General features: G+C 48.1%; 6 protein-coding genes across 6 annotated transcripts; 2 read left to right on the plus strand and 4 right to left on the minus strand.

The window, feature by feature from the left end:
* Nucleotides 1–1,700: 1,700 nt before the first annotated feature.
* On the minus strand, nucleotides 1,701–10,298 carry F5Y00DRAFT_223319 (putative histidine kinase HHK1p). The gene is made up of 3 exons (XM_048005853.1): nucleotides 9,783–10,298; nucleotides 7,359–9,703; nucleotides 1,701–7,309 (listed from the first exon to the last, which is right to left on the minus strand). The coding sequence occupies exons 1-3, from the start codon at nucleotides 9,911–9,913 to the stop codon at nucleotides 2,331–2,333; spliced, it is 7,455 nt and encodes a 2,484-aa protein (XP_047869610.1). The 5' UTR covers nucleotides 9,914–10,298; the 3' UTR covers nucleotides 1,701–2,330.
* Nucleotides 10,299–11,128: 830 nt separating this feature from the next.
* On the minus strand, nucleotides 11,129–13,539 carry F5Y00DRAFT_223321 (FAD/NAD(P)-binding domain-containing protein). Its single transcript, XM_048005854.1, has 6 exons — nucleotides 13,256–13,539; nucleotides 13,095–13,164; nucleotides 12,957–13,037; nucleotides 12,532–12,882; nucleotides 12,048–12,473; nucleotides 11,129–11,992 (listed from the first exon to the last, which is right to left on the minus strand). Exons 1-6 carry the CDS (start codon nucleotides 13,267–13,269, stop codon nucleotides 11,387–11,389), a joined length of 1,548 nt encoding a protein of 515 aa, XP_047869611.1. The 5' UTR covers nucleotides 13,270–13,539; the 3' UTR covers nucleotides 11,129–11,386.
* Nucleotides 13,540–17,974: 4,435 nt separating this feature from the next.
* On the plus strand, nucleotides 17,975–20,378 carry F5Y00DRAFT_223323 (TPT-domain-containing protein). Its single transcript, XM_048005855.1, has 5 exons — nucleotides 17,975–18,509; nucleotides 18,596–18,663; nucleotides 18,731–18,954; nucleotides 19,018–19,425; nucleotides 19,478–20,378. Exons 1-5 carry the CDS (start codon nucleotides 18,373–18,375, stop codon nucleotides 19,841–19,843), a joined length of 1,203 nt encoding a protein of 400 aa, XP_047869612.1. The 5' UTR covers nucleotides 17,975–18,372; the 3' UTR covers nucleotides 19,844–20,378.
* A 15-nt stretch (nucleotides 20,379–20,393) lies between these two features.
* Nucleotides 20,394–21,866, minus strand: F5Y00DRAFT_223324 (ribosomal L27e protein family-domain-containing protein). Its single transcript, XM_048005856.1, has 3 exons — nucleotides 21,616–21,866; nucleotides 21,022–21,358; nucleotides 20,394–20,896 (listed from the first exon to the last, which is right to left on the minus strand). The coding sequence occupies exons 1-3, from the start codon at nucleotides 21,676–21,678 to the stop codon at nucleotides 20,889–20,891; spliced, it is 408 nt and encodes a 135-aa protein (XP_047869613.1). The 5' UTR covers nucleotides 21,679–21,866; the 3' UTR covers nucleotides 20,394–20,888.
* Nucleotides 21,867–22,512: 646 nt separating this feature from the next.
* On the minus strand, nucleotides 22,513–23,976 carry F5Y00DRAFT_57930 (uncharacterized protein). Its single transcript, XM_048013831.1, has one exon. It carries the CDS (start codon nucleotides 23,531–23,533, stop codon nucleotides 22,742–22,744), a length of 792 nt encoding a protein of 263 aa, XP_047869614.1. The 5' UTR covers nucleotides 23,534–23,976; the 3' UTR covers nucleotides 22,513–22,741.
* A 346-nt stretch (nucleotides 23,977–24,322) lies between these two features.
* Nucleotides 24,323–25,960, plus strand: F5Y00DRAFT_57969 (4-hydroxyphenylpyruvate dioxygenase). Its single transcript, XM_048013832.1, has one exon. The coding sequence runs from the start codon at nucleotides 24,479–24,481 to the stop codon at nucleotides 25,715–25,717; it is 1,239 nt and encodes a 412-aa protein (XP_047869615.1). The 5' UTR covers nucleotides 24,323–24,478; the 3' UTR covers nucleotides 25,718–25,960.
* Nucleotides 25,961–26,009: the final 49 nt, after the last annotated feature.

The following is a 26,009-nucleotide window of genomic DNA, read 5'->3' on the forward strand; positions in this document are numbered from 1 at the left end:
AAACGTACAACAACGCGCGAACGCAGCCAGCGCCTCCCGCTTTTCTCCCCCAGAGACCTAATTTCGATGATTCCCACACACAGCGGGGCGAGGCGAGAGGAAGGAGGGACAAAAAAAAAGCAAAGAAAAAGGAAAAACCGGGTTGATGAGACACACGTGGGACGGCTTTTTTTTTTTTTTTCTTTCGTGAGCCGCAAATCTCTGTCACATTTTCCTAAGCGTCATCTACGTATATAGAGCGATGGCGTTGATGCGGAGCTAGGATATAGGTAGCCGCACCGAGAGAAGAACTACCTAATCTAACATACCTACCCTATAGGTACATAATTACCAAGGTATATCTGCACGAGAGAAAGCTATGTATGTATAATTATACACCTTGCTAGTAGTCTTCGCTTCTTCCTCGAGAGAGCAGCCGAGTATATCCTACTCCCATGTCCTTGTCCACGTCTACTACGCAAGTATACAAAACTTTCCAATAATCACCGTCTTATGTAGTAAACGATCCGTACGATTCCCTATATCTGCTCAAGTATCTACCTACTTAAAGTATCGATCTATCATAGGTACAGGTAGATTATCTACAAAAGTTCTCTACCAAGCCTCTTAGCTTACGGGGGGCTTAAGCCACCTACCTATGTATGTATGTATGCTGGTTTGCTTGATCTAGCAGCTCCTATGTACGTATGTATGTAAGTTAGATACCTACCTATGTAAACACGAACCGAAAAGAAAGGTAGGTAGGTAGAGAGAACAGGCGAATACCATAACAGTCGCTTGTGTGACCTACTCCATTCGTCCTCGATGAGCCCTTCACCTTCACCGGTATATCCCCAACCTAACCCAGCCCAACCCAATCCAAGCAAGCCATCGGCTTAATAATAAAAACAATGAAAAATGGAAAGAAAAAAAAAGAAGGGGCAAATTAGGACGAGGCTGCCACGTAATGCCCATCATATGTCATGTCGTATGGCGGCAAGCCCTTCGCTACCATACGCATCACTCGGAGAGAACGAACACATATACCAATAAACGTCCAAACTATTCTTCCTAATACGCCTGTCTATCTGTCTATCTGTCTGTCCGTCTGTCTGCTATGTATGGACCTACCAGCCAGCCAGCCAGCCCGGCCGTTTTCCTCCTCTCCTCTCCTCCCCTCTCCTCTACCCAGCCTACCCTGTATATAGATAGTTAGCCCATACTACACTACGATAGACCGATCAACTACACCCACCACACTAACCCAACCGGACTAACGCGGCTCATCAGCCGTCCCAGACCGTCGGGGCCCCGAGAACCCACCGGAACTAACCCGATAGCGACAAGCCAAAACACCTATCCCATACCCTACCGGTACCCTTCACCGGAAACCATGGGAGATTCCATAAATTCTCTGCGCTTTTCTTTTTTTTCGTTTCCTTCTGGTGAAAGTTTGCCCTCTCCCGTGGGGCCTCGGACCGACTGGAAAACATCTACCTACGTTTCAGCTACTGCATCACAAGCATGTGCTCTAGTGCCGGCTTTCTCGGGCTATTTTTTTCAAAAGCGAGATCCTCACGTAGCTTGGCGAAGGAGAAAGGCAACTGACCTACTATGTACTATGCTCATCCTAGCGAGTAGAACCGTCTTCGTAAATACGCCGGAATCTAGAACGAGACAAGGAAAGTGCCGCTGCTACTACGGGCTAACGGCAATGGAATTTTAGAATATGCACTTGTGTCATCTAAAAATCTGTAGTCTTAGGTAGATAGTATATGTTCGTATATTTAGGGGATTCCTGGAAAGCTAAGCGGGTATCCAATCCGGACGGAGGTGTCCCGTCGTCCCAGACTAATCTCTTCCAGAAGTGAAGCGCTATGTTCATGTCTAATTGCGTCGCTCAATCATAAACCAAACTCACTGATACGCTATCCTAGAGCTTTGCTGACATGCATAGCTCACATGTGTATCATGAACCGTATTCCCATATCTCTCCATTATGATCATGATGGCATGACATAGCATAGCATAGCATAGCCCTCGTCCAGCAATATCAAGTCTCGTAATGGACTCCTCTCCTATGCCATTTCCATATCGTAAATTAGAATCAAATAACAATAAAAAAAATCCATGTACGTTCCAAATCCCGGTGTCAAATCGCACGTCCCCTATTTCCTTCGGATTAAGACAACCCAACGTACATGATGGAAGATGGGTCTCTCGGGACCCTTCATGCAAACAGGAAAAAACAAGAGATCGAAAAATAAATGTCTAGACCATATTTTAAATAGTCTAATCGTGTAAGTCTGTGTATAGAAGAGCCGACTCTCTGATGAGCCTTAACTGTACTGTCAGCTCCACGACCGACTTTCATGGCTCGTATCGCTATCTAGCATAGATGAATTGTTTGGTTTTATGTTCTTCTTGATTAGCACTGCCCTTGGCCTCTCGTCGGTAGTGGACCCAGCGTCGCTATTATTCCGATGTTTCGTTAACTTTCGCGGCTGGCGCTTTGCCGATTGCTGCAAGGGGGATACGTTTGCGCTTTCGGTTGGCGAATATTGATCCGATGACGTCTTCTCATTCGATGCATCGTCGGCAGAATATGAATAATCAATATTCTCCCTCATCGGCAAGACAAGAGGTGGTGATCCGCCCATCGTAAAGTTGTTAACGACTTGCGGGCTAGGAACGGGCGTCGAGTTACTATCCGACGGCTCTTGGTTCTTAAATTGCCCGAGAAGAGGGTCCGAATGGTGTCTAGCAGGTGGAGTCGGCGGTTGTATGGTCCCTGTGGTATACGTATCCAGCTTCCTCTTGAGTAGATCTGCTTTAACTGGTTTGGCAAGGTAGTCATTCATGCCCGACGCCAAGCACCTTTCTCGGTCGCCTTGGATCGCGGAGGCGGTCATCGCGATGACTAATACTTTTCTGACTTCCTCGATGGGGTCCTTCCGGATAATCGCGGTGGCTTCGTAGCCGTCGAGGACAGGCATTTGCACATCCATCAAGACGACATGGTAAGGCTCCCCATCCATCGCCTTCTGCCGCAAACCTTCTACCGCCTTGAGTCCATTCTCATAAGCATCGACCTTGGTGTATCCCAATTTATTCACAAACTTGATGGCGATCTTCTGGTTGATGAGATTATCCTCTGCGATGCAGATGCGGATTTGATCTTTGGGAATCCGTGCCAAGTCTACAACTGGGCTTAGTGGAGGATGGCTAGGAGCTGGTTGAGGAGCGTTGCGTTTTGCATCGACGATCGAAGATGCTGGGAGGGGTCGGGCTTCTCCTACGGACACATGAGGCTTGGCCTTATCGAATGTCACCGTGAACGAAGCTCTCGTGCCTTCACTCTCTTTACTCTCCAGTGAAATTTCGCCTTTCATCATATTCTCGATAAGCGACTTGCAAATACTAAGACCGAGCCCGCTGCCACCGTATTTGCGAGCGGTGCTGGCATCCGCTTGACTGAACGGCCTAAAAAGTTTCTTGAGCTGGTCCTGCGGAATACCAATACCAGTGTCCTCAACCCAGAACGTTAACTTCGCCTTCTCGACGGTATTAGACTCGACCTTAGCACCAATCGTGATAGAGCCATCTTCAGTGAACTTGAGACTGTTGCTAATGAGATTGCCGAGGACTTGGTGCAGGCGGATGGGGTCTCCGTAAATCAGCATCGACGGTATATTGATGTCTTGAATAATCTTAACATTTTTCTTGGATGTCTTCTCTCGGTTACTATACGAGGCAGCTCTCACAACCTCACGCACCATCTCTTCCGGGTTGAACGCGGTAATGTAAAGCTTCATTTTGTCTGCTTCCATTTTAGAGAAGTCGAGAATGTCATTGATAACCGTAAGCAAGAGATCCGCCGATACTCGAATAGAGTCCGCCATCTCGAGCTGCTCTCTGTTGAGGTTGCTATCCCTTAGGAGTTCCGAATTACCAATTACGCCGTTTAGCGGAGTACGTAGTTCGTGGGATACGTTGGCGAGGAAAATACTCTTGGCTTTAGCTGCTTCCTCAGCGATCTTGACATTACGCTTAGCTTCCGCTTCCGCGTGTTTCGCCTTCGCGACCGCTTGCTTCTGTATTCGAACCATCGCCTCATTCTCTGATGACACTTTTTCTATCGCCTTTATTGAAAGGGCATTGGAATAACTGATCCCGATCTGGTTTACGAGCAACTGCAAAACGGTAACATTTCTATCCGTGAAGGAACCTGGTTCGCCCTCCAAGTAGAGAACCCCGAGGAGAGGTTTTGCCCCATGGCAGATCGGTATAGCAATTATGGCTTTGCTAAGCGAATTTCTTTGCACCCAAGAGTCATTGACCTTCCCAAATCTCTCGTCGCTGATGAGATCGGGGATGAAGACAACCTCGCGGAATCGGGCGCAGTATAGAACTACGTTCTCGGCAACCAACGCTGTACCGATCAGTGGCTGCCCGGGGAGATGAGCTGTAGCGCCCTTTTCCGAATCGCCGCTAGCTGCGATACACCAATTATCATCTGTGTCGTCTTCGTCCTGAACAATAATCGCTGCCTGAGTCGCGGACCCGCCACAGGTTTGGAGGATAACATCGCACATTGTCTTGAGTAAGACGTCAACCTGTAAGACGGAGGAAATAACTTGGGATGAAACTAGTATAGCATGGAGGTCTATCATGTCGAGAGCTGGTAAGCCGGCACCGGCTTCAGGCTGTGTTGAACCGCGCCACGCGGCCATTCTGGTTTCTTTCGTCTCCTCGTTCATAGTTTGCACCGCCTGTGGATCCTCACCGTCAGTAGCGTACGTGACCGAGGCAGAATCCCCAGCAAAGTCAGTCTGCACGGCAACTTCAGCCGTCCTCGCGTAGCGAGTGGGACTGTGGATGAGAAATGAGTGATCTTCTTCGATCCGCTGCGCAATTCCGGTCGCTCCAAGTTGTCGCCAGAGCGCAACCGATTCCTTCAAGGCCGACGTTGCTGATCTTCTCGCTGACCGCCTGACAAAGAAGCCAGCCATCAAGAAATTCCCAAGGGCTTCCTCGAAAAGAAGACTGTACTCCGAGGCATGATCCAATGCCGTTTCGTAATGTCGTATAGCGGAGCCATGGTCACCACGCAGCTCTGCAATTTGAGCATCTAGTAATTTCGACCAAGCAAGATAATTCGCATTTAGGACGACCTGCCAATCTTTAATCCTTCTATTCAAATCTTCGAGTTGTAAAATTGTATCGTGAATTTCGGTTTCTAAGTCAGCATCGGCTGTGCGCGGATCGTTGAGCTGGCGCTGTACGATACCTGCAACGGCAAGCCCGTAGAACACTAAAACGGCTCGAGTATTTCGAGAAGACCAAAGCAGGTCCAACTTGTCAATACACCTCTGCCCCATATCGCGAGCTTCTTGATAGTAGCCATATAAGTATAAGACCATGATCTCATTTGTCTCATATATGAGGACGGAACGACCGCCGTTTTGTGTTTGTATATCGAGCCATGTCTTGTAAGCATTTGAGTTATGCTGTTCGTCCGTCATTACTGCGTTCGCACACGTTGCATCTGTCTTCCCTTGGAGTGCGCGGCAAACTTGCCTAACTGCTATCAAGTAGGTTCCACCCCTGGTGTCTTGGTGCCAACCTGGTACTTCCTCACAGCAGTATTGGCATATTGACTCGAGATAGATGACGTTCTCGCTTGCAAAGAGCCTCATCTGAGCCGAGAGCCCAAAACTGAGAATGACAGCCATACGGTCACCAGCGCTGGAGGCGTATTCAATGGATAATTCCGAGTGGTTTATACAAGCGCTGATGGGAGCATGAATATGGCTGACGAAGGAGGCATATACCATGTAACCACGAGCAGAGGAAAATGAATCTCGGGTCCGTTCTAAGATTTCTAAGCATTGGCTACCGAGCTCCGTGGCGAATTCGACCATATTAAACCGGGCTAGTGCGATCATGGCAACGTAGAGGAAGGCAGTACTGGAATGAGGGAAGCGCCCATGTTTTAAGGAGCGGTTGATATGCGCGAGGGCAAGGTTGTAGAAGTCTAGAGAGTCACTCCACCAAGCGGCACTAATAGCCTCCGTAAGGATAGCCCCAACTATCAGTTCGTGGGAATCGACGGTACCAAGGGGACTAAGAACCTCCCCTCGGTCTAGACTTTTGATTTTAGCAGCTACCTCCATGAAGAGGGTATCGCAATTCTCCAAGGACGGCTGCCCATCAAATTCAACTTTTAATTGGCGGAGGCACTCCTTCAAGATAGCAAGCGCGGATATCGAATTCCCGTTCTGGGCTTGAACTCGGGCCAGTAGAAGCCAAGCAGGGGCTTTGTCTTCCGCGGTTTTAGCGCCGTTGAGGATAGCATTTGCAAGGTTGTGAGCCGCTGCATTATTTCCCATGTAAATATAGCACTCAGCCGCGCGTAAATGAAGTTTAAGTGTTTCCTCGTAGTCGACGTCATCCGGACCGTCCTCCCATGGATTGGGCTGGAGGAGCATTATGGCACTATGGTAGTATTTGGCAGCTGTTGACCTTGCGCCGCTCTCTACTGCCAATGCCGCGCATTCCATCAGATGTTTCCGGTATGGCTGACGGACGTGAACCTTGCACTTGATGATTTCTACAGCCTCCGCAATATGCGAGGCGGTATTATCCCTTGCTTTTACCTCGGTTCCATGATGCTTCAGCAAGGTCTGCGCAATAGCGAAATGCATTTGAGGGGTATTGCATTCTTTCAAGGATGCCGCTGCTTGGACATATCTGTCGTGGGCAAACCGGAATCTATCATCGGTTTCGCTTTGTACAACGATACAAGCGTTGATCGCCGCCTGAAGCCCTGCCACTGCGTCCTGTTTGGAGTACTTGGTACGGTAGAGCGTGTCGTTCTGCCCGTAACCACCATCATCGATGGGGTCGAACGCGCCGTTTAGAAGTTGGCAGACTAGCTCGAACGAAAAAGTGCTACCTAAAAGAGCCGCCCAGGCTAGGATAGAACGCGAAGCAGCTGGAAGCTCACTCAGCCTGCGAGTGATGAAGTCGTTATTTAAGACATCGTAATTATCTTCACCTTTAAATTGCTCAAAGAGCCAATCTAGATTGAAGTCCCACCTATTCTTTTTATAGTCGTACCATATACATCTTTTGCGGTAGCAAGCGCTCAACATCTCCCTCATGTAAAAGGGATTACCAGCAGTCTTGGATTGGATCACGCGAGCGAGATTGGCAACATCCTCCTGGGGTCGACATAGTGTCGATGCTACGTACTGTAGGATCTCGTATTCGGTCAACGGTGACAGGACAATCCTAGTAATTATTGGACCGCCGGACTTGGGATGTTCTAGGACTAGTCAGCTTGGATCGCTCCGATAGGTAAGGGAGAACTTGACTTTTACCTTCAGTCTCTGCGGGCTGGATAATCTTCTGAACGGCGTCTGGTGATAATTCATCAGGCCGGTAAGTTACTATTAGTACCATCTTGAGTCGAGCTGAGACCACCTGAGTAATTAACTCTAAAGACTCTTCGTCTGCGAACTGAAGATCGTCAAGACACAAGCAAACGAAGTGGTGCGTTGTGAATATTCTCAGTATATCCAAGAACGTATTCATCAGGCGAATCGTCTTCGTAGATGTCCCGGTCCGTAGAAAATCTTGCGAGCTCTGCGATGTTACACGTGGACTCTGAGGGCGTGGTCTCCCCGGAGAGCTCACAGGAGATGAGCTGCGCCTGCTCATCGGGGTTCTACTGATCCGACCATTAGATAGACCTAGTGTCGGTTGTGGTGGGAGGGACGCTCGGTCTTGAGAACCGAGGAGAAATTCGGGGAGCCCAAGTAAATTATGGAGCATCGGCCATATTGGACGAACGTAGTCCTTCAAGGCTCGATGGAGAGGCGTGTCCGTGTCGCTTTCACCCCATACCTGCTTGAATAGAGAAGACACCAATTTCAATAACGGCCCAAACGCTGTTCTCCTGGCCGCATCGAATTTTGCAGTTGCACAATATCCTCTCCGCCTGGCATCGGCTAATACCTGCTGAACGAGAAAGCTTTTGCCTAGGCCACCAGCGCCCTCAATAGTAACAACTTCGCAGTAGCCTCGCCGCCTAAACTTTGCCGAGCCTAACTGCCTTGAAAGGCTGTTAGAAGTCTCTGTGCCGCTATGGCGAGAAGAAGATTGGCGTTCACCAATAGCATCGAGAACGCTTTTAGACTCGAAGGTGACTGATTGATGCTTGTCTAATGGTTTGGATAACTTAGGAACGGTGTGGCATGAAGATATTGTGTCGCCAGAGGCGGAGACAGTCTGTGTATCTGTTCCGTTAACTGAAGATCGAACGGGACCTACAGATTGTTTTGTATCTGATAAGTTAGTTTGGGTGAAAGAGCCGCTTCGCCGGGTTCCCCCTTCAATGGAGCTTGCACCTTCGCTTGAAGCATCGGCGGCGTCGACGAGCTCTGTCGATAAGCCGGAACCGTCCGAGTAACGATTAGTAGCCGCAAGGCTAGCAATAGCTTGACCCCTCGCGACCCTTTCGAGCACTTTTACTAGTTCGGCATGCTCTTTCCGACGTCCAATCATAGCGGTAGGTAACATGAAGAAGGATGAGATGTCCTTCGAAGCAATATGCCACTCCTTCAGGGTCGTCCAGTCGCCATTCCCTAGGAATTTCTGTATCATTTCCAAGTCATGGCGTAGACCGCTGGCCGAGTAATAACGATCAGAAATATTTTTAGACGTGCATTTTTGTATAATGCGACCAAGAACTTCAGGTACATCCGTCCGAATATTCGACACTAGTGGAATGCGGCGATTTAGCACGCACTGGACGATATCTAACGGTGTAGCTCCGGTGAAGACAGGTTGTTGAGTTAGGAGCATCCAGAATAATACACCTAATGAATAAATGTCAGTCCTCGTATCAGGCTCTGCCGGCATGCGGCCAGTCTGCTCGGGGCTGATGTAAACCAATTTATTCTTTGCCCCTAGTTCCTTAGAGAGCGTTGACCATCCAGTGCTAGTGAGTCCGTGTTCGAACGACCTGACCCCCGAGCCAAAGGATATTAGCTTTACCTTATTTGTCTCGATGTTGAAATGAAACGCATCTGCTCTGATCTCTCCATGGACCATATTATGGCCGTGATGCAATATCTCTAGACACTGGGTAGCGCCGATGGCAAAATCGAGAAAATGCATCAGGCTGATGGGAGTCGCTAGACGAAAGTCATTCTTGCGATAGGCCTCAAATCGGTCTTCAACCTTCTTAGCATAATAGAAAGCCGGTCCTAGATCTAGAGCCTTGAAAAGATAATTCTCTCCGGGGTGCTCGTAAATGGCCACGATTATAGGCGCACGATCACCGGGTTGCGGATTTAGGCGAAGAAGGTCGATGGGCTTCACATTATGAATTCCATGCGGATCAGCGGTGGAGATCAGATTCTTAGCTATGTGGAAGGTCCTCTCTTCGCGGAGGACATGGTAGGATATTCGCGCGACTATATGTTGCTCCTCGACGTTGGCTAGATCGGTAGCAAGACTGGAGAAAGCAGGCGGGGAAGCCGACGAACGCTCGCTACTGCCTTCGCTCTGGGAGAAGAAGCCGACATGGACGTCGCCGGGCGATATACGGCTCGAGGCTAGTTGTTTGGATATGGCAGACGGACTGCTTAGGTTCTGCAAGGGTGTTGTCGTAGTGGTTGAATAGGGCGATACAAATCTTGTGCCATATACGTGCCTATACAAAGAGGGTCCGCGTTAGACAGCTACTATTAACTACACATGCGAGCTCTAAATCGCATTCGGGAAAAGGATACCAGTTGTCATAGCTTGAATGAAATGGCCTTCTCGATTCATCCCAGGTAAAGCCGCCTAACTGTCGGAGTCGTTCGAAGATCCTTGCTGGGGGATCGAGTTGGTCTTCCGGCATGACCAAGGACCCGTCCATGACGATGATATCTCGACATACAGAGGTAGGCCGGGCACACGGCGGGGTTTATCGGGTAAAGAGTGACCAAGATGCCGCCGTCGCGACACACATGGTTTATCCGAGTCACCTTCAAAATCTAGTGTCCTCAGGATGCCGCTTAAGATTGCTGTTTAGGATCGCTAGAGCGTTGATCTCTCCGCCCGGAGCTTTTGTTTTAATTTGTTCCAGAAAATCAGGTGCACTAGTGTCAGGGTCCCTCATCCACCAGGTTTGTAAAAGAGTGTGGTGCTTGTCGCTTAAGTCCTAGGGACCGCTAGCATTCGGGCGGTCAGTTTGTTCTATTGTACATCGATGTAATCCAAGTTCCTATTCTGAATTGGCCACAGTGTTGTACAGGAAAAACTCGTATAATAAAAAGCAGTAGATGCAAGAAGAAAGACTATTGCATAGACTACCTACAAGTAGTTGGATGACTAACGCTTATACCTACCGGCCTACACTATAGTACCTTCTTACAGGTAGTTAATATTCTGCCCAGGTTTGCCCTTTCCTCTGCCGCCCACATCCCGTACTGCCCTAACAAGAGTTACATAACTAACCCCTCTTTTGCCGCTACAAAATTTCGGACTTAGCATATATGTACTGTAGTCCTTCCGTTACTGGAAAACCTTTAGCCCACCTGCTCACCCGCATTTCAGAGAGGAACGCCTCTGACGAAGTTGTGCAGGAAAGAAGGAAGCGCAAAAGTCTTGGCAGCGAATCCCAATTATCCATGTATTCTACCAGCGCAAGGGGTTGATACAAGTGGCAGAGTGCCATATACTTAGTGAGTCTCATACTTAGTGCCACTCCTAAATCCAACAGTCCGACAGTCCAGTGAACCTAATCCGGCCCATTTACGACTTTCTTTTCGACAACATTTTCAAATGAAACGTATAGTAGTAATATTATAGTATTTTACAATTTTACAATAATGAGACGATCGGTAATTTCTCATGTTTTACGGCATGTAATGATTTAATCCTTAGGTAACAAACATAAACTAACCGGTCAGAAACTTATTCAATAAACTCCAAGAACTACTTGCCTTCAGCTGGACACTGCAAGGCTGACGGCAGATGACGATGCCATGTTGTGTATCTCGTATCATATTAACTTCCTGATTAATGTCTAAATCGATTGGTCGATTCTCACGTAGCCACTACTATTTCTGCATCGACGAATAGTCGCAAGTTGTAAGCTCATAAGTTTATTTCTATTCATTAAAATCCTTTGGGCAACCTAGCAACATCGGCTTTTGGTGCCATCTCGTTATTGCAAGATCAAGTCAGAATCGTTAGAGTATCCCGCCACCTTCGCACTCGTCAAACATGAATAACTACACTCTATGTAGCTCTCAACGAAAAACTTTTTAGTTCTTCTAATATCTATTACCATAAATTCAATAGAATGCGTGTGCCTCCGGGTCATTCCTCGCATCTAGATAAACCTTTACTTCGAGCGGGAGGGTAGAGAAGTACCGTTCTTCTTAGCAGCCAGAGGACCTTGGTCAAGACGACGCTCAGTGTTTTGGCGGCTGTTGACGAAGTCAGGGTAGTTGAGCGTAAGCTCAACAGCACCGTTGACGATGTGGTCTGCGGCCTCGACACCCAACATAAATGAGTGGTCCTGGTTGCCAACCTCGTATCGCCAGCTGCCGAAGCGACCACGGGAGTAGATGTCCAGGTCCTGAAGCTTAGGGAGAAGCTGCTTCAGGACACCCTCACGCTCAAGAGTAGGTGTGGGGTAACCGTGGTCGAACTTGCGGTGGTAGGTGGAGACAATCTCGTCTTCAGGCTTGATCATCTCGGTGTTGATCAGTCCCTGGATGCAGTCCTTGAGCAGGTTCGCCTCGTCGACGGGCTTCAGGGACGATTGCGAGACCTCAAGCATGATAGACCAGTAGGGTCCTTCCTTGGGCTCTGTGCTCGTAGGCTTGCTGCCGTTGGCGATTTGGATGGTGGGGAGCTTGACATTAGCCTCGGGCTGGTTGTAAGGCGAGTAGTTGGAGAAGATGGTGGCGCGGTAGAAGGGGCAGTTGTCCTCAGGGAAGTATAGCTACAATAGTCAGTTATGATCCAGTTCATGCCGTTAATAGGATGGAATGACTTACCCAGCACTTGTCGCCAATACGCTCTGGTCGCGCACCTCGGAGACCAACGCCGATGACGTGAGTAGAAGAGTAGAATAGGCCCTTGCTTAAGGTAACTAGCTCCTGGTTGCCCATAGACTCGACTAGTTGATCGACGTTCATGGTGGAGATAAGCTTATCATAGCCGATAGTAGTACCATCCTTGAGGGTAACGACCTTCTTGTTGGCGTCGACCTTGGTGACCTCACCCTTCTTACCGAAGCGCTTCTTCTCGTCAGGGAGAGTGTTTGCGACAGCGATCCAGATACCACCAGTGCCATCACGGGCAGGGAAGCGGAATGTGGCGTTGGGGCCCCAGTTTCCGGCAACCTTGTTAAGAACGACATTCTTCACCACGTTCTTGACGTCAGGGGCAGCGACACGCTCACCCAGCCATTGGCATTGCATCTAAATTACGAGTCAGAAACAGATACGAAAGACTAGCCTATCTGAGAGCGTAACTTACCTTGGTGGTGGGAACGGCCCAGACCTTGTAGTTGTAGGGCCTCATGAACATGTTGGCAATACCGGAACCAGTCATGCGCATGATCCACTCGTCGAAGTCCTTGGGCTTCGTGTTTGAGACGCGAACCTCGAGGGCAGCGTCGATCAAGCCGTCGAGAGCTTCGACCTGATCCTCCTTAGGCAGCATGGAGATGTTGTTCTGGAAGGGGTAAGGAACCCAGAGGCCCTTGTAGCGGACATAGGAGATACGCTGGTGAGTATACCAGTCATCTTCCTTAGGGAGAGCCTCGTCGATGCAGTCGTCGAAGTACTTGTAGTGAGAGAAAATGACGTGGCCACCAACGTCGTAGAGCTATAAAGCAGAATCCAAGGTTAGTTACTTGCTAAGCACGAAGCACGACGAGTTTAAGAATAGTATAGACTTACGAAGCCCTCAGGAGTGACGTCTGTAGAGGCAAGACCACCAGCCTTCTCGTTGGAGTCAATGATCAGCCATGAAGGGCCGTTCTGTTACAAAATGTTAGCTTAACATGCACATTAGCTTGAAAGGCGGTGAAGACATACCAGCTGGTGGAGGCGCTTCGCAGCACCTAGACCCGTAGGGCCAGCACCGATAACGAGAACGTCGACGTTACTGCAAGAGCAAAGGTTAGTCAATTAGACTTCACTAAAAAGATAATATACACAAAAGCTCTTTCTCCTAGATATGGAACTAAGAAACTTACATGTCTGCACACATCTTGTTGTTGGGGTTGTCTGGGTATAGTTTCCAGTTCGAGGCAGGGAAGTTGACCAGGTCAAGAGAGGTCTTTGAAGACAGAACTGTCTTTACAAGGCGGCGAAAAGAACGGATGAGAGACTATCCAAGTCAATGAATGCTGCAGGATAAAGTCCGTCTAGATCTATGTTATAACGCGAATGGGATCGTGTGGCAGGCGAGGAAGATTCGCAAAGGAAAAGAACCCGAGTCGTAAGAGAGCAGCGTGGTGTTTTCTATAATATTTTGGAGGGGTTACTAGATAAACTAAAATTGTGGATGATACTTAGTTCCACCCTAAGCTGGGTGCAGGCTTGTGCGCCGCCCCACGCATGAAGCCACCCCTGTCTCTCCGTCATGCAACTTGGCAACATTCATCCGTCCAATTGGATGGGGTCTGATACCTAATTCGGTAAAGATGGTACCTGCACCTGCATGCTACTCTGTGTATATATTGTTGTACATGCCTTAGTTACCTTGCTAAAAAGTACCCGACTCGTCTTTATCAGGTATCATTATTGCTACCTAATAGAGGCATATCGAATAAAACCTAGGCCTTCCAAAGCAGAAGAGACCATGTGGAATTTTACCTCATGTTGTATGTACATAGGTAGGTATGCATGGAGTACAACATGGAGTAAACATGGAGTATTCGAGCAATCGAGACTTTGTATAAAACGGTGTGGCTAAATCAAAGATCCAAGATAAAGTTATTCGAGATCAATCTTTTCCCTTTTTTCCCCTCGCTAACAATTTTGAGACGGATTGTTCGAAGTACATAGGTAGGTAGCTGCAGGGACTAGAGGTAACGGGTTTCCCGTCGAACTCTGCTTGAGTAGCTAGAGCCGCCTCGCTATCATGATTCGCTTGAGTAGTGAGTAGCACGAATTTTAGTATGTGTAAACACCGCCTAGTTACCGCTAGTTTGCCTCCTCCTTGGGCAACCATTGACAAGTCAACAAGTCAGGGGTAAGTTCAGGAGACTCTTCCCTACCTGCCTACATACACAATAAATTCCTCAAATAGGGGGGAGGGAAATGTTATGACGATCATTAGTCGCTGATCTATTAACTTACCATGCTAATCCATAACGGACATCGCATACATACATTATACATACATGCCCGCATGTGAAGAGAAGGCAGGATGGCTGGATAGGAGCAAATTCGGGATGTGTGACTGCAAATCGAGAGAAATACCAACAAGTGAGGGTTGATTGAACACCGGGAAATCCCTGTTCGTAATCTTATAGTAAGATGAAGCTCATACCCGTCCCTTGTACGCGTCAACTAGGTATCGAGCCTCCAAAGTTATCGTGCACGACATTTTAGGCTGGACACCTGAAATAGAATACCTAGATAGCATGTGTGTACTGTAGATTTTCTATAGCGTCTTGGTGATACCACGTGTGCATGCAGGGCAAGATTGGTAATGGAAGCTAAGCATCGTTTACCGGTCAACAACACACACCGTTGTCATCAACCCCGACGTTTCAACCCCGATGTTTCTTCCCGGTGTTTTCTCCCCGGTGCATTATACCAAACTCCACAGTTGAGCTAGTTATATCAGGACAATTCTTTTATGGTATGTGTCCATGTAGCATGGGCTCTCGGCGAGTCAGGCGGTGGGAACACTTATTATGTATGAGTGAAGTACAAGAAAAAATTCCACCTGAGGCCAGCCAGCTCTAGAACCCCCGGCATCTAAGTTGGTGTTGAGATTATCTATGAAATAAAATAATTAATATCGGAGAACTGTTCTTCTATGTATGCGCGGATTGCCACCAGTGCCACCACCCCCTACCCTACGGTCTACACCATAGTCTGTCTGTCTGTCTGTCTATGTACATACACCTCTCACTGGCTTATCCACTCCTGTCACTTTGCGATTAACGTGTTGCATTCGTCACCCAAATTGGGACTTGGAAGATCGTTTAATTTCGATAAGGTCGTGTCCCGCCCACACCCAGGTCAATGGCTATTTCTAACGTCCCATGTACCTATACATCAGCCTTTGTCGATCTTCTTTTCCGCTCATAGCACTACCAAGTTTGGCTGGTAAAAGCGCATCCCTCTCAACTTAGACTTCTAGTTGGAGCCTCAGGACCGGTTAGCTCCGCGAGATCGACGGTCAAGATTTGCAAACTCGCCCGAGCCGCCGTCTCAAGTTTATATGTTGGCCCACTGGACCGCCTGGCGGCTCAAAAAGAAATATCTCCAAGTGGAAATGCCCCAAGTTTCACCTCCGCTGAAACCAAGTTCAGAATAGCTTCCTCTCGAGTGTGGTGTATATGGCTATCAACTAAAGGACTAGCTCTCCGCCGGTTCCTGTACATAAGAGATGATGATAGTCCGAACAAGGTGGGGAAGCTAGAAAATGTCGGACAGTTGAATATGCAGATATCTACTGTATTGATCTGATCTTTGACACTATCTATGTATTATGGCTTGATGGCTTAGCATTATTAGGGTAGTTACTATAAATATTCGTTACAAAATTATGGCGAACGTTTCTTATATCGGCCGATAAGTACATGTAATATCTTGTTTATCTGTTTTAAACTATCCGATCTTGCATTTCGGATACGAAGTCAACCTCTAATCAAATAAGAAACAGCAGTACACTACTTCGGACATGTAGGGCTTAAGCTCGTTACCAAACAAAGCAAGCAAGGGGCAGGACCTCTTACATCATACCATCATCTTGCATAATCCTGCTGTATTCCGTACTAAACGAGGCATTAACTAGAAAATGACATATTTTAAAACCTCTTATGTGCTCCACGTCAATAATAATTATATTGAACTGCAGGCATAACAAACCGCGGATAGGCCCTTTTATAATCAAGGCTAGACAGGCCTGTATTGCACGTGGCTAACAACGTTCAACGGCTATGAGCACAGGCCTGAGCCCTGAGTCCTAACAAACCTATCTAAATATGTCGACGGTCAGAAGCTGAGTAGAAGCTGTACCTCAATAAAGAATCAACGAGCATAGGGGTCATAGGTCATATGTACCCCTAACCCAATACAAGTTATTTATCTGTAACATGAGCAACCGATTGCCTGGGACGCGGGATGCCGCTCAGCTATGCCACTCAGCTAGCGGCAAGACATTGACTAGAACACAAATTATCAACGACTCAAGTTTTTATTTGAATAAAAAAAAATAAAATAAAATAAAAAAAGAGCAGATGCGCGGCCGGCGTGATTCGCGGCGATGGAACGTTGAACATTTGAATTATGTCAAATCGAGAGCCTCAGGCCGTGATACGTGGCCTCGAAGTTTATATACATGCTTTGCATCTCGTATTTTGGACTGAAGAGGATTTGATGACGTCCGATACGAACAAAACTTTACATACCTACGTCCAGCGCGACGAGCGGCCAATTGACTAAATGGTGTGGAAGACCCCGCGCAGCCTCATTATCTTTTTCTCACGATAGCCTCTGATAGCCCTAGTCCGTAAGGTATTGTACCTAACCTACCTAAGGAGGTACCTAAACTGACCCGTCAAAAAACATGGTTGGAAATCGGAACTTTTTTGCTTTGTTTTTCGCGGTAACTACGTCACAGCGGAGTAGCAACGGTACAGTCTGGACTCTGTAATTTTATCGATAGCCCTAATTTACATAGTCTAGTGTATGGGCAACCTGCTTCAGATATGACGGGCAGTAGATGAAACAAGTCTTTTCGTGGGTTATTTTCCGGCTCGTCCGTACCTGTTTCTATGTATGGTATCTTTCCATCCCACTTCCCCATCCACCAACCGAGTATAGACTCGTAGTATACGAGGTTGAGTTGAGCCGAACTGATAAAATACGGATTACAAAACAGGAATAGGGAACACGGAAGAAGCCTAAAGCGTAACATATTCCTTAGACTCGACTTTTAAGTAAACGAGTGACGAACTCGCAGAGCGTGAAGAATGCTATTTGTTATTGGAGTTAAAATGATCTGGTATGTCTATCGCGAAGGTTGCAAGACCCTCCTGCTTAAAGAGTGTTATCTTGAAACAAAACTCTCTAATGTGAACCCACAAACAGCAACCAGCTCAAAGCATTGCAATCTTCTAAAATTGTATTGGACGACCACAAAACTCACTCTTCAGTCTTCCAAGTCCTTGTTCTGTGGCAGTGGCTGCCGTGGGGAGGGATATCCAAAAATGGGCTCCAATGATAATACGGGTTAAACCAATGATAAAATGAGAGCCTCCTAAAACGACATCAGTGGCTGTAGATTGCAGGTTTTAGATATTTCCTCATCGTACACTTATCCCTTTTGGGCAGCACTACGCAATTAATTAGCCCCTGACTCCCCTGGCTCCCCTAGATGCAGGGAATTCCAGGGAATGAGCTTTAGTGGGGGTGGATATGTTAGATTGTGGTTTTGTACCTGTACACGTACCCTATCAGCCTATCTTTACCGGTAGCACAACAGCTGCCACAGTAAAGGGCACACCAGCCCGAAAAGATGCCTGTAAGTTGCTTGTTAGTGAACGGAACGCACTGATGATGCGACCGTGTTTGAAAGCGCTAATTCAATTGGGGCGGGTCTGGGGCTAAAATTGTGCGGGATAAGCTCTTGGGATCACAAATTGCTACAAGGTACCGCATTACTAGTGTACCTAGGTACAATAGGTACCGCTTGAAGGGTGGCTAAGGTGTGCCTGGGTAGGCCTGTCGACCGTAGAAGCACCTCTTCTCATTCTGAAAATTTATTAGCCGTACCATCTCTTTTTTTTCAATCCTCTCTCTTTTTTGTCCATCTTCTTTTTTTGTCACCACTGCTTTCCCCCTCCAGTTGTTGACGAATCTCTCCTCCGCACCACAAACAACTTCTTGTTTTGAAGTTTACGGAAGAGAGAAAACAAAAGTTGACAATTCGGCAACAACTGAAGAAACTTGTAAACAGTTACGCCACCCCCCAAAATTCATCTAAATCTTTAATTGGTCTCAGCAGGCTTGGCCTTGTCGCTCATTCATTATCCGTGTCCTCTTCAATTCATTCTACCCCTTTCTTAGTTACGTCGCACTAGCGAATCTTCAACCTTCACTTTCACCTCAAACGTGAATAATCAATACAATGGCAGACGAAAAGACTCGCACCTCTGGTGAGGTCCCCCGACCGGAGTCAAAGGGCCCCATCTTGCCCACCACGAACCCCGAGGCCGACAAAGCCCAGCCTCCCAAGCCGGCCATCCACCCGGCTTTCTACGTTGCGTATGTCGAGTCTTCCCCGAGTCAATATAATTACACAATTCAAGATCAATTCAAGATGAGGACGCGTAGCTAACAAGTTGCTACAGAGTATGGATCAGTCTTTCATCGTCTGTCATTCTGTTCAACAAATGGATTCTCGACACCCTCGAATTCCGTAAGGAGCCCCCGAAAGATGTTTACCTTGACTTAACTGCCGTAAACGTAATCTAATAGTGTTCTAGGTTACCCCGTTATCTTGACCACCTACCACTTGACGTTCGCGACCATTGCGACGCAGCTGATGGCGCGCTACACCACCCTCCTTGACGGTCGCAAGTCTGTCAAGATGACTGGACGCGTCTACCTCCGTGCTATCGTTCCTATCGGTGTCTTCTTCAGCTTAAGTTTGATCTGCGGTAACTTGACCTACCTCTACCTCAGTGTCGCGTTCATCCAGATGATCAAGGTATGAATAATCGAGCAGGTGTGATTATGGAAGTATACGTTTGCTGACGAAGGATTACGATAGGCCACCACCCCCGTTGCAGTCTTACTTTCCAGCTGGGCTATGGGTCTTGCACCCCCTAACCTCAAGCAGCTCCTCAACGTGTCTGCTATTGTTGTTGGTGTCATGATTGCCTCGTTCGGCGAGATCCGATTCGTCTGGATTGGTTTCTTCTACCAGTTGGGAGGTCTTCTGTTCGAGGCTATCCGTCTCAACCTTGTTCAGGCCCTGCTTAGCTCTGCCGAGTACAAGATGGACCCTCTCGTCTCTCTATACTACTTTGCCCCCATCTGCGCTGCCATGAACGGCGTCGTTGCCCTCATCTGGGAGATTCCCAAGGTCTCCGTTGCCGAAGTTTACCACGTCGGTCTCTTCACCTTCTTTTTGAACGGACTTTGCGCCTTCCTCCTTAACGTCTCAGTTGTCTTCCTGGTAAGTTTCAACGTCTCAGAGGAATCACTACAAGCACTAATAAGTTGTATAGATTGGCAAGACTTCTGCTGTTATCATGACCCTGTGCGGTGTCCTCAAGGATGTCATGCTTGTTCTGGCCTCCATGCTCATCTGGGGTACCCCTGTTTCCGGCCTCCAGGCTTTCGGTTACACCATTGCGCTCGGTGGTATGGTCTACTACAAGCTTGGTATGGAGGCTATTAAGGGATATGCCGGTGAAGCTGGCCGACACTGGGCTGAGTTTGGTGCCACGCGTCCTGCTCTGCGCAAGGTAGTCGTCATCGCGGCAGCACTACTATTTGTGTTCATCCTCTTCGGTGGCTTAGCCCCCAACTACGCCTACGACCCTTCGCAGTACCTTTCCGGTGCTGCTGAGAAGTTCGGCGTCTCCTCATGAGCGAATGTGTCAACGAAACCTCTCCTTTCACCGTATGCCTTTGTAATCTTCTAGGTGGATGGGAGTTATAACTCGGGTTCTAATGAGAACAGGGTCTGACGGCGGAACGCTACGTGACGACCTTGTATGCGTTTCTCCTGATTTTTCGGGTACATAATTGCACATTTTCCACTTCATCTTCGCAGGGGATGGTAGTAGTTGGAGAGATTTTCCTTTACGCCGTGGACACTGATGAAAGGGTAGTCAGCACGGTATTTTATTGTACGGCTATAGATAGCAGACATGGCGTCAATTGCAAGGGTCGGGTTGCATCTGCTCGCATTACGACAGACAGGGCTAGTCTTCATGTAACTTAGAGAGCCTAGGAGGTATTAGACCTGAATGGAAACGAGACTAAATTTGCACGTTAATTTAATGGATTTTAATGATGTTAATGTTTCTACGTGGTTAAAGTGCTATTGTCTTAAAGTCGGGAGTTGAGCGCGATCTTGAGCATACCTACCCGGGGAACATACATTTAGGCTATCTAATTCTGGGCAGCACGAGGGGGTTAGTATAATGAAGTATAATTAATTACAAAACTCCCTTGCAGTATCGAAGTGCTAGGCCGTAAAAATACAAAGAGGGCTTTTGGGATTCTACTAGGATATGGCTACAACTATCCTGTGCTGCCGTATGAAACAGTTTGATCCGTTGGTGACGGAATCTTATATGCTCGCCACTCCACTAACCATCCAACCTACGTACAACTCGGACACTAGTCCCAGAGACTCGGGTGTAGTACAGGCGGGCGGACGGGCGGGCTCGGTCAGTCTCAAGTTGATGAATAGTAAATCAATTACTAGGAATCCGCAAGCGAAAGTAGCACCAGTCACATATGTACGGCCGAGACGTAGCAGGTTTCATTCATCAGATGTGTTCATTTTTCATGTTTCTGAATTCAGAGCAAGACCCTTTGAGGCTTCCTAATGCCATTGATGATGCGATTTACATCCCAGACCGAACCCCCTTAAGACCGAACGACGGAAGTATGCAGACGAAAGGATTAGAATTCTGCGAGAGGAGTTAGCATTATTTCTCTATATTTTTCCATTGTTGAGAGTGCGAGGGGAATATCGAGGTTAAGGTGGGCATAGGTAAGTAAAGTAAAGAGAAGAGAATAGAAGAGGGACACGTACTCAGGGGCGTGAAGAACCATCTGTTCTTGCCGCTCGTGTATCGCTCCTCGAGGACCTTCTTGACGTTCTTCTTGGCGTCCTCGCGCTGGCTGACCTCCTTGAAGGTCTCGCCGGAAACGACGCCCTTAAGGCCCTCGAGCTCGAGGGTGTATCGTGTGGGCATCAGGTGGTTGTAGTTGATGGCCTTGATGAAAGGCTTGATCTTGGATCGCTTTTCCTGTCGCGCCTTGCCCATGCGCCGTGTGATCTTAGAGGGGTAACGCTCGATACCTGCGACTAGGGCGTGGCCGTAGGGGTGTGCCTTGTTGCCGCTGTCGACGGGCTGGATGATGACGACCTGGAGAGTTGGTTCCGTTAGAATAGCGTTCCCAGTTCCTTTCTGACTTAGGTATATAAATATATCGATGTGTAGTAAAATCATGAGGGGCCGTATATGTGTATTTTCTTGTGCTTGTGCTTGTGCTTATACAATGATTCCGACGCGGCTTCTCAAAGATCGCGGTTGTGCCAAATTCAAATCCATCATATCCAACGAGTCTTTATTGCTTATTTCTTCGAATAACAAAAATTCTTTTTTTTTCGTCTGGTACGTACCTTCTTTCCGGCGTATCGGCCACGGGTGATGATGGCTACTCGGCCAACCTTTAGGAACTTCATCTTGTCGGCTCCGCTGTCGTCGTTTGTCGAAAGGGAAGTCGAGGTGTTGTCGGTGGGTTGGCGAATTGGTCGATTGAGAATGAATTCGATAGTAAAGGTTGTTTGCGATGGGCTAAGAAAATCCAAAATGTGCCTGAGAAAATTAAGCGAAGAAAGGGTTCATTTAGTTGATTGGCCTGATTGTGTGGGGTGGGGCTTTTTCGGGCTGCTTCACGTGGTCTAAGCTTTTAAAGCAGTAAGAGTTCGATTTCGATAGGAAAAGTTAAAGTGGGGGAGATATGTTTTTACTTATATCGATACTTACATCGAGACTTATATCGAGAGCTCTACTCATAGCCACAACTATAAAAGACGTTTAACTTGTTAACAATACGTTACGTCCTTGCTGTAACATTCGTTTAAATGGCTCCCCCAACATATATCATCTCCCGTGTAGCGGACCCTATCTTTGCCGTTGCGATTGGACTCGGAGCAGCAGCTACAAGAATTAACCGTGAAGGCAAGGAGAAGGGCAAAACGACACAGCAGACAGTCGAAGCCGGGAAGAGGTAGATATCTCACATAATACATAGTAAAATGAGCATTCCTTTCTAATTTAGGTTTCATTTAGACGAGTCAGTAATCTGTTCAGTAAACCAGCAAAATGATACCCATATCGAATAGTGGTCCACCATACCTCCTACCCCTTGTTGGTACAGGCTTGTGGTTTGGAGATGCCATTCACATAATTCTATAGTGGCTGTGTTTATCACTAAGTGATGATACATTCTATATACTCTCCGAGTCTAGTTTCTGGGGCGTCGCTATTGACTATCGTACCAACCAACTAGAATCGAGTTTAATACAGTTTCCTCTACACCAACCCCCAGTCTTCATGCGTGTGCTCGCTAAGAAGCAAACAATTCAAGAAGTTGATCTTCGACAGTGGTGGATAGGACTAAAGGATTCGCCATCATATTTATCATCATTGATGGGTCCAGTCAGATTAGCTCTTCCAATGACCGACGGCTGTTATCTAACGGAGTGATTTAACGACTCATTGAAAATTAACCAAACAGCTTGGTTACGAAGCATATGCGGGGCCATATTCCTTCTTCATGGCCTCCCTCACCATCTGACCGCAAAGCTTGGCTGTGGGATTAGTACTCACAGCCAAAGCTTTCGCAATATCGTTTCCGTACCTTCCTCCCAAAGCAAAATCTCTCGATGCCGCCTCTTCGAAGTCGTTCTTCGTCCAGGATTCCTCCCTTCTTCCGACAATGTTGATTTTACTGCCGGCCTGAAAGGACTTGGAGGTCATATGATAGATTGCTGCTCGTTGGGTGTGGGCGAGCGACAAAGTTTTCCCGGCTTGTGGCGATATAGCTGCGAATATGCTCTTCGGAGTTAGTAGGGAGATGGCCCAGTCCAGATCGGAAAGAGCTAGGTCTGCTGCTTGAGATTTCTCGAGCTCATCAACGTCACTTAGCAACCCTTTCAAAGCCTGATCCCCAGATAACAGCAGTGTATCTCCGTACAGCCTCCTGAAGACCTGTGCTCTATTATTTCGAGCGCTGGCGTATTTGGGGTATTCTGTTATGAGTTCCCCGAGTTTAGACAAGCATTGTCGATATTCTTGTATCGGCTCTGCTGTTTGTGCTGACCGCAAACCGGCCAGTTGCATCTCAAGCTGCTGCATAGCCAGTACGATATCCCGCTCTCTTCGAGAGACACGGTCATATACAGATGTGTCCGTTATATTGGGATCTTTGGGCAATGTGCCATCTACAAGAACGGCAGTTGTTGGGTTCGATTCCGGGTCCCTAATCTTCTCGAGGACGTTGAAGTCTCGACGGCTTAGGGAGCTTGTCGTCATGTTGAATATTTTAGGTCGAACTAAGATATCGTGACGGGGAATGGGTGCTAAGGTGCTTTCTGGGCAGATTTTGATGCGGGAATAGGAACAGCTATACGGCAGTTATAATGTGGCGATACAGTATATCGAGAAATATTAACTGGAATGGCCTCGAATAACTGGAATGGGCGATAAGTACAGCAGATATGCATGTAGGACGGCACGGCTTGATCAATGATAGACCAGCGCTCGAGTCATTAGCCCCGTACTCCCTTGTCATGCGTCCAGACAACATCGTTTCTCCACTTCGGCCCTCCGCGAACCTTCTTCACCTGCAGCACCTAAGGTCAGCGAGATAAGGGCATCATTTCTTCCCCTTCTAGCCGTCCTAAGCCATCTCGCCTCATTGGACGTACAGGCAATGGGTTGTATCGGATAGCTGCGCGTGGCCCGGAAAGATGAATTACGGGGAGCGGCTAGCTTCGGCAGTCTGACGTCTTTGTTTCCGGAGTCGCCGAATTTGGGTTAAGAGGCTCCACGACCCTATCACGTCGAGCGCATCGGTAAGCCAGCTTCGCAAATGTTCGTCTAACAACCCTTTCCCAGTAATGGTTGCCCGGGACGCTCCTTGCCGTATACGTTGGAGCCGGCATATGGGAAGGTGTGCGGAATTCGCCCCGACCTAGAGTCCCTAGCCTACCCCCCTTTAACCGTTATATCGTTAGGACCAGAGGGCAGGTAGGGATAGATGAATAGGTTAGGTAAGATGAAATTGAAGATCTCTCATATGTGTATTTCTATCTCTTAAGGTTTCCTCTGTCCGGATCTCGTATTCAAGACTATATTACACATATCAGCACTTACATAGCCAATCTATTCTTTCCCTACCTACACTTACCTATACCTATCTCTATCACCCTGGGTAAACCCCATAGAGTATAAACCAGTCAACCAAGTCACACAAATATGGCCCCCTCCGCGATCTCGGAATCTCCCCCTAGGTACTCCCCGCATGCAGACGAGTACGCCGTCCAGGCTGGCGTGCCCAACTTCCAGGGCTATGATCACATCACCTGGTGGGTAGGCAACGCAAAGCAGGCCGCGTCGTACTACACAACGCTCTTCGGTTTTGAGACGGTTGCATACCAAGGACTAGAGACTGGTAGCCGGTACTTCACATCGCACGTCGTAGCCTGCGGGGACATCCGATTCGTGTTCACATCGCCTATCCGCTCGTATGCTTATTTACCTAAAGACGAACCTATCACAGAAGGTGAGCGGAAGCGGCTCGAGGAGATGCACGACCACCTCGAGAGACACGGTGATGCGGTTCGAGACGTCGCCTTCGAAGTCGATAGTGTAGAGGGCGTATATAACCACGCCGTAGAACAAGGCGCCGTCTCCGTCCAGCCTCCCATGCTCTACCGCGACAAGCAGAACGGTGACGTGCTAACGGCTGTAATTCGGACCTATGGCGACACAACACACACCCTCATCTCGCGGCGGAACTACAAGGGCCCTTTCCTTCCTGGTTTCCAAGTGCGCTCGTCACCACCCTCCAGCACAATCCTCCCGCGCGTCGACCTCGCCCGCATCGATCACTGCGTCGGCAACCAGTCGTGGGACGACATGGTGGCCGCCTGCGAGTTTTACGAGCGGTGCCTGTCGTTCCACCGGTTCTGGTCCGTCGACGACAGCCAGATATGCACCGAATTTAGCGCGCTGCGCAGCATCGTCATGAGCAGCGCCAACGACGTGGTAAAAATGCCCATCAACGAGCCCGCGCCCGGCAAGAAGAAGTCCCAGATCGAGGAGTTCGTCGTGTTTAACTCCGGGCCCGGAGTCCAGCACATCGCGCTGCTGACCCACGACATCGTGGCTGCGGTTACGGCTATGCGTGCTAGGGGAGTCGAATTCATCGCCGTCCCGGATACGTATTACGAGACTATGAAGGAACGCATGCGTACGGAGAAGAGGAGCTGGGAGCTCGAGGAGGACTTCGAGACGTTGCAGAAGCTCAGCATCCTGATCGATTACGACGAGGGCGGGTACCTATTACAACTATTCACCAAGCCGCTTATGGACCGACCAACGGTGTTTGTGGAGATCATCCAGCGGCACGATTTCAGCGGGTTTGGCGCCGGGAATTTCAAGAGCTTGTTTGAGGCTATCGAGCGAGAACAGGCTCAAAGGGGAAACTTGTAAGTTGGAGGATACGGGAGAAAGAAGAAGATGATGCCCCTACTATGCTTGCCGGACGGCAAGTGAGGACGGGTAGGGCATATGGATGATATGCCTAATACCTAACGAGACCATGGCATGATAACATAGCGAGATTGATTTATAGACTAACTGCACGTCGTATCAACGATGGATGAAAGATATGATAGGATGGGATGGGATGGCTTGTGGAGAGCCGTGCTATAACTCTGTATATGTAGCCGCTATAGAGCTCTTTTATAAATAGAATAACTACCCAAGCTAGCTAGCTAACTCT

This window comes from Daldinia vernicosa, assembly GCF_022497035.1.
Source record: "Daldinia vernicosa strain CBS 139.73 unplaced genomic scaffold F5Y00scaffold_2, whole genome shotgun sequence".
Classification (NCBI taxonomy): Eukaryota; Fungi; Ascomycota; class Sordariomycetes; order Xylariales; family Hypoxylaceae; genus Daldinia; species Daldinia vernicosa.

What these genes read in the sequence shown, in the direction of transcription:
- F5Y00DRAFT_223319 (XM_048005853.1), bottom strand. Translation starts at nt 9,913, where the DNA reads ATGGACGGGTCCTTGGTCATGCCGGAAGACCAACTCGATCCCCCAGCA. An exon ending in CATTCAAGCTATGACAACTG is followed by an intron (nt 9,704 to 9,782) that starts GTATCCTTTTCC and finishes CTCTTTGTATAG; the next exon opens with GCACGTATATGGCACAAGAT. An exon ending in CGCAGAGACTGAAGGTAAAA is followed by an intron (nt 7,310 to 7,358) that starts GTCAAGTTCTCC and finishes GACTAGTCCTAG; the next exon opens with AACATCCCAAGTCCGGCGGT.
- F5Y00DRAFT_223321 (XM_048005854.1), bottom strand. An exon ending in ACGTCACTCCTGAGGGCTTC is followed by an intron (nt 12,883 to 12,956) that starts GTAAGTCTATAC and finishes TCTGCTTTATAG; the next exon opens with CTCTACGACGTTGGTGGCCA. An exon ending in GTATTGGCGACAAGTGCTGG is followed by an intron (nt 11,993 to 12,047) that starts GTAAGTCATTCC and finishes TGACTATTGTAG; the next exon opens with CTATACTTCCCTGAGGACAA.
- F5Y00DRAFT_223323 (XM_048005855.1), top strand. Translation starts at nt 18,373, where the DNA reads ATGGCAGACGAAAAGACTCGCACCTCTGGTGAGGTCCCCCGACCGGAG. An exon ending in CACCCGGCTTTCTACGTTGC is followed by an intron (nt 18,510 to 18,595) that starts GTATGTCGAGTC and finishes AAGTTGCTACAG; the next exon opens with AGTATGGATCAGTCTTTCAT. An exon ending in CGTTCATCCAGATGATCAAG is followed by an intron (nt 18,955 to 19,017) that starts GTATGAATAATC and finishes GGATTACGATAG; the next exon opens with GCCACCACCCCCGTTGCAGT.
- F5Y00DRAFT_223324 (XM_048005856.1), bottom strand. Translation starts at nt 21,678, where the DNA reads ATGAAGTTCCTAAAGGTTGGCCGAGTAGCCATCATCACCCGTGGCCGA. An exon ending in GCCGATACGCCGGAAAGAAG is followed by an intron (nt 21,359 to 21,615) that starts GTACGTACCAGA and finishes CCAACTCTCCAG; the next exon opens with GTCGTCATCATCCAGCCCGT.
- F5Y00DRAFT_57930 (XM_048013831.1), bottom strand. Translation starts at nt 23,533, where the DNA reads ATGACGACAAGCTCCCTAAGCCGTCGAGACTTCAACGTCCTCGAGAAG.
- F5Y00DRAFT_57969 (XM_048013832.1), top strand. Translation starts at nt 24,479, where the DNA reads ATGGCCCCCTCCGCGATCTCGGAATCTCCCCCTAGGTACTCCCCGCAT.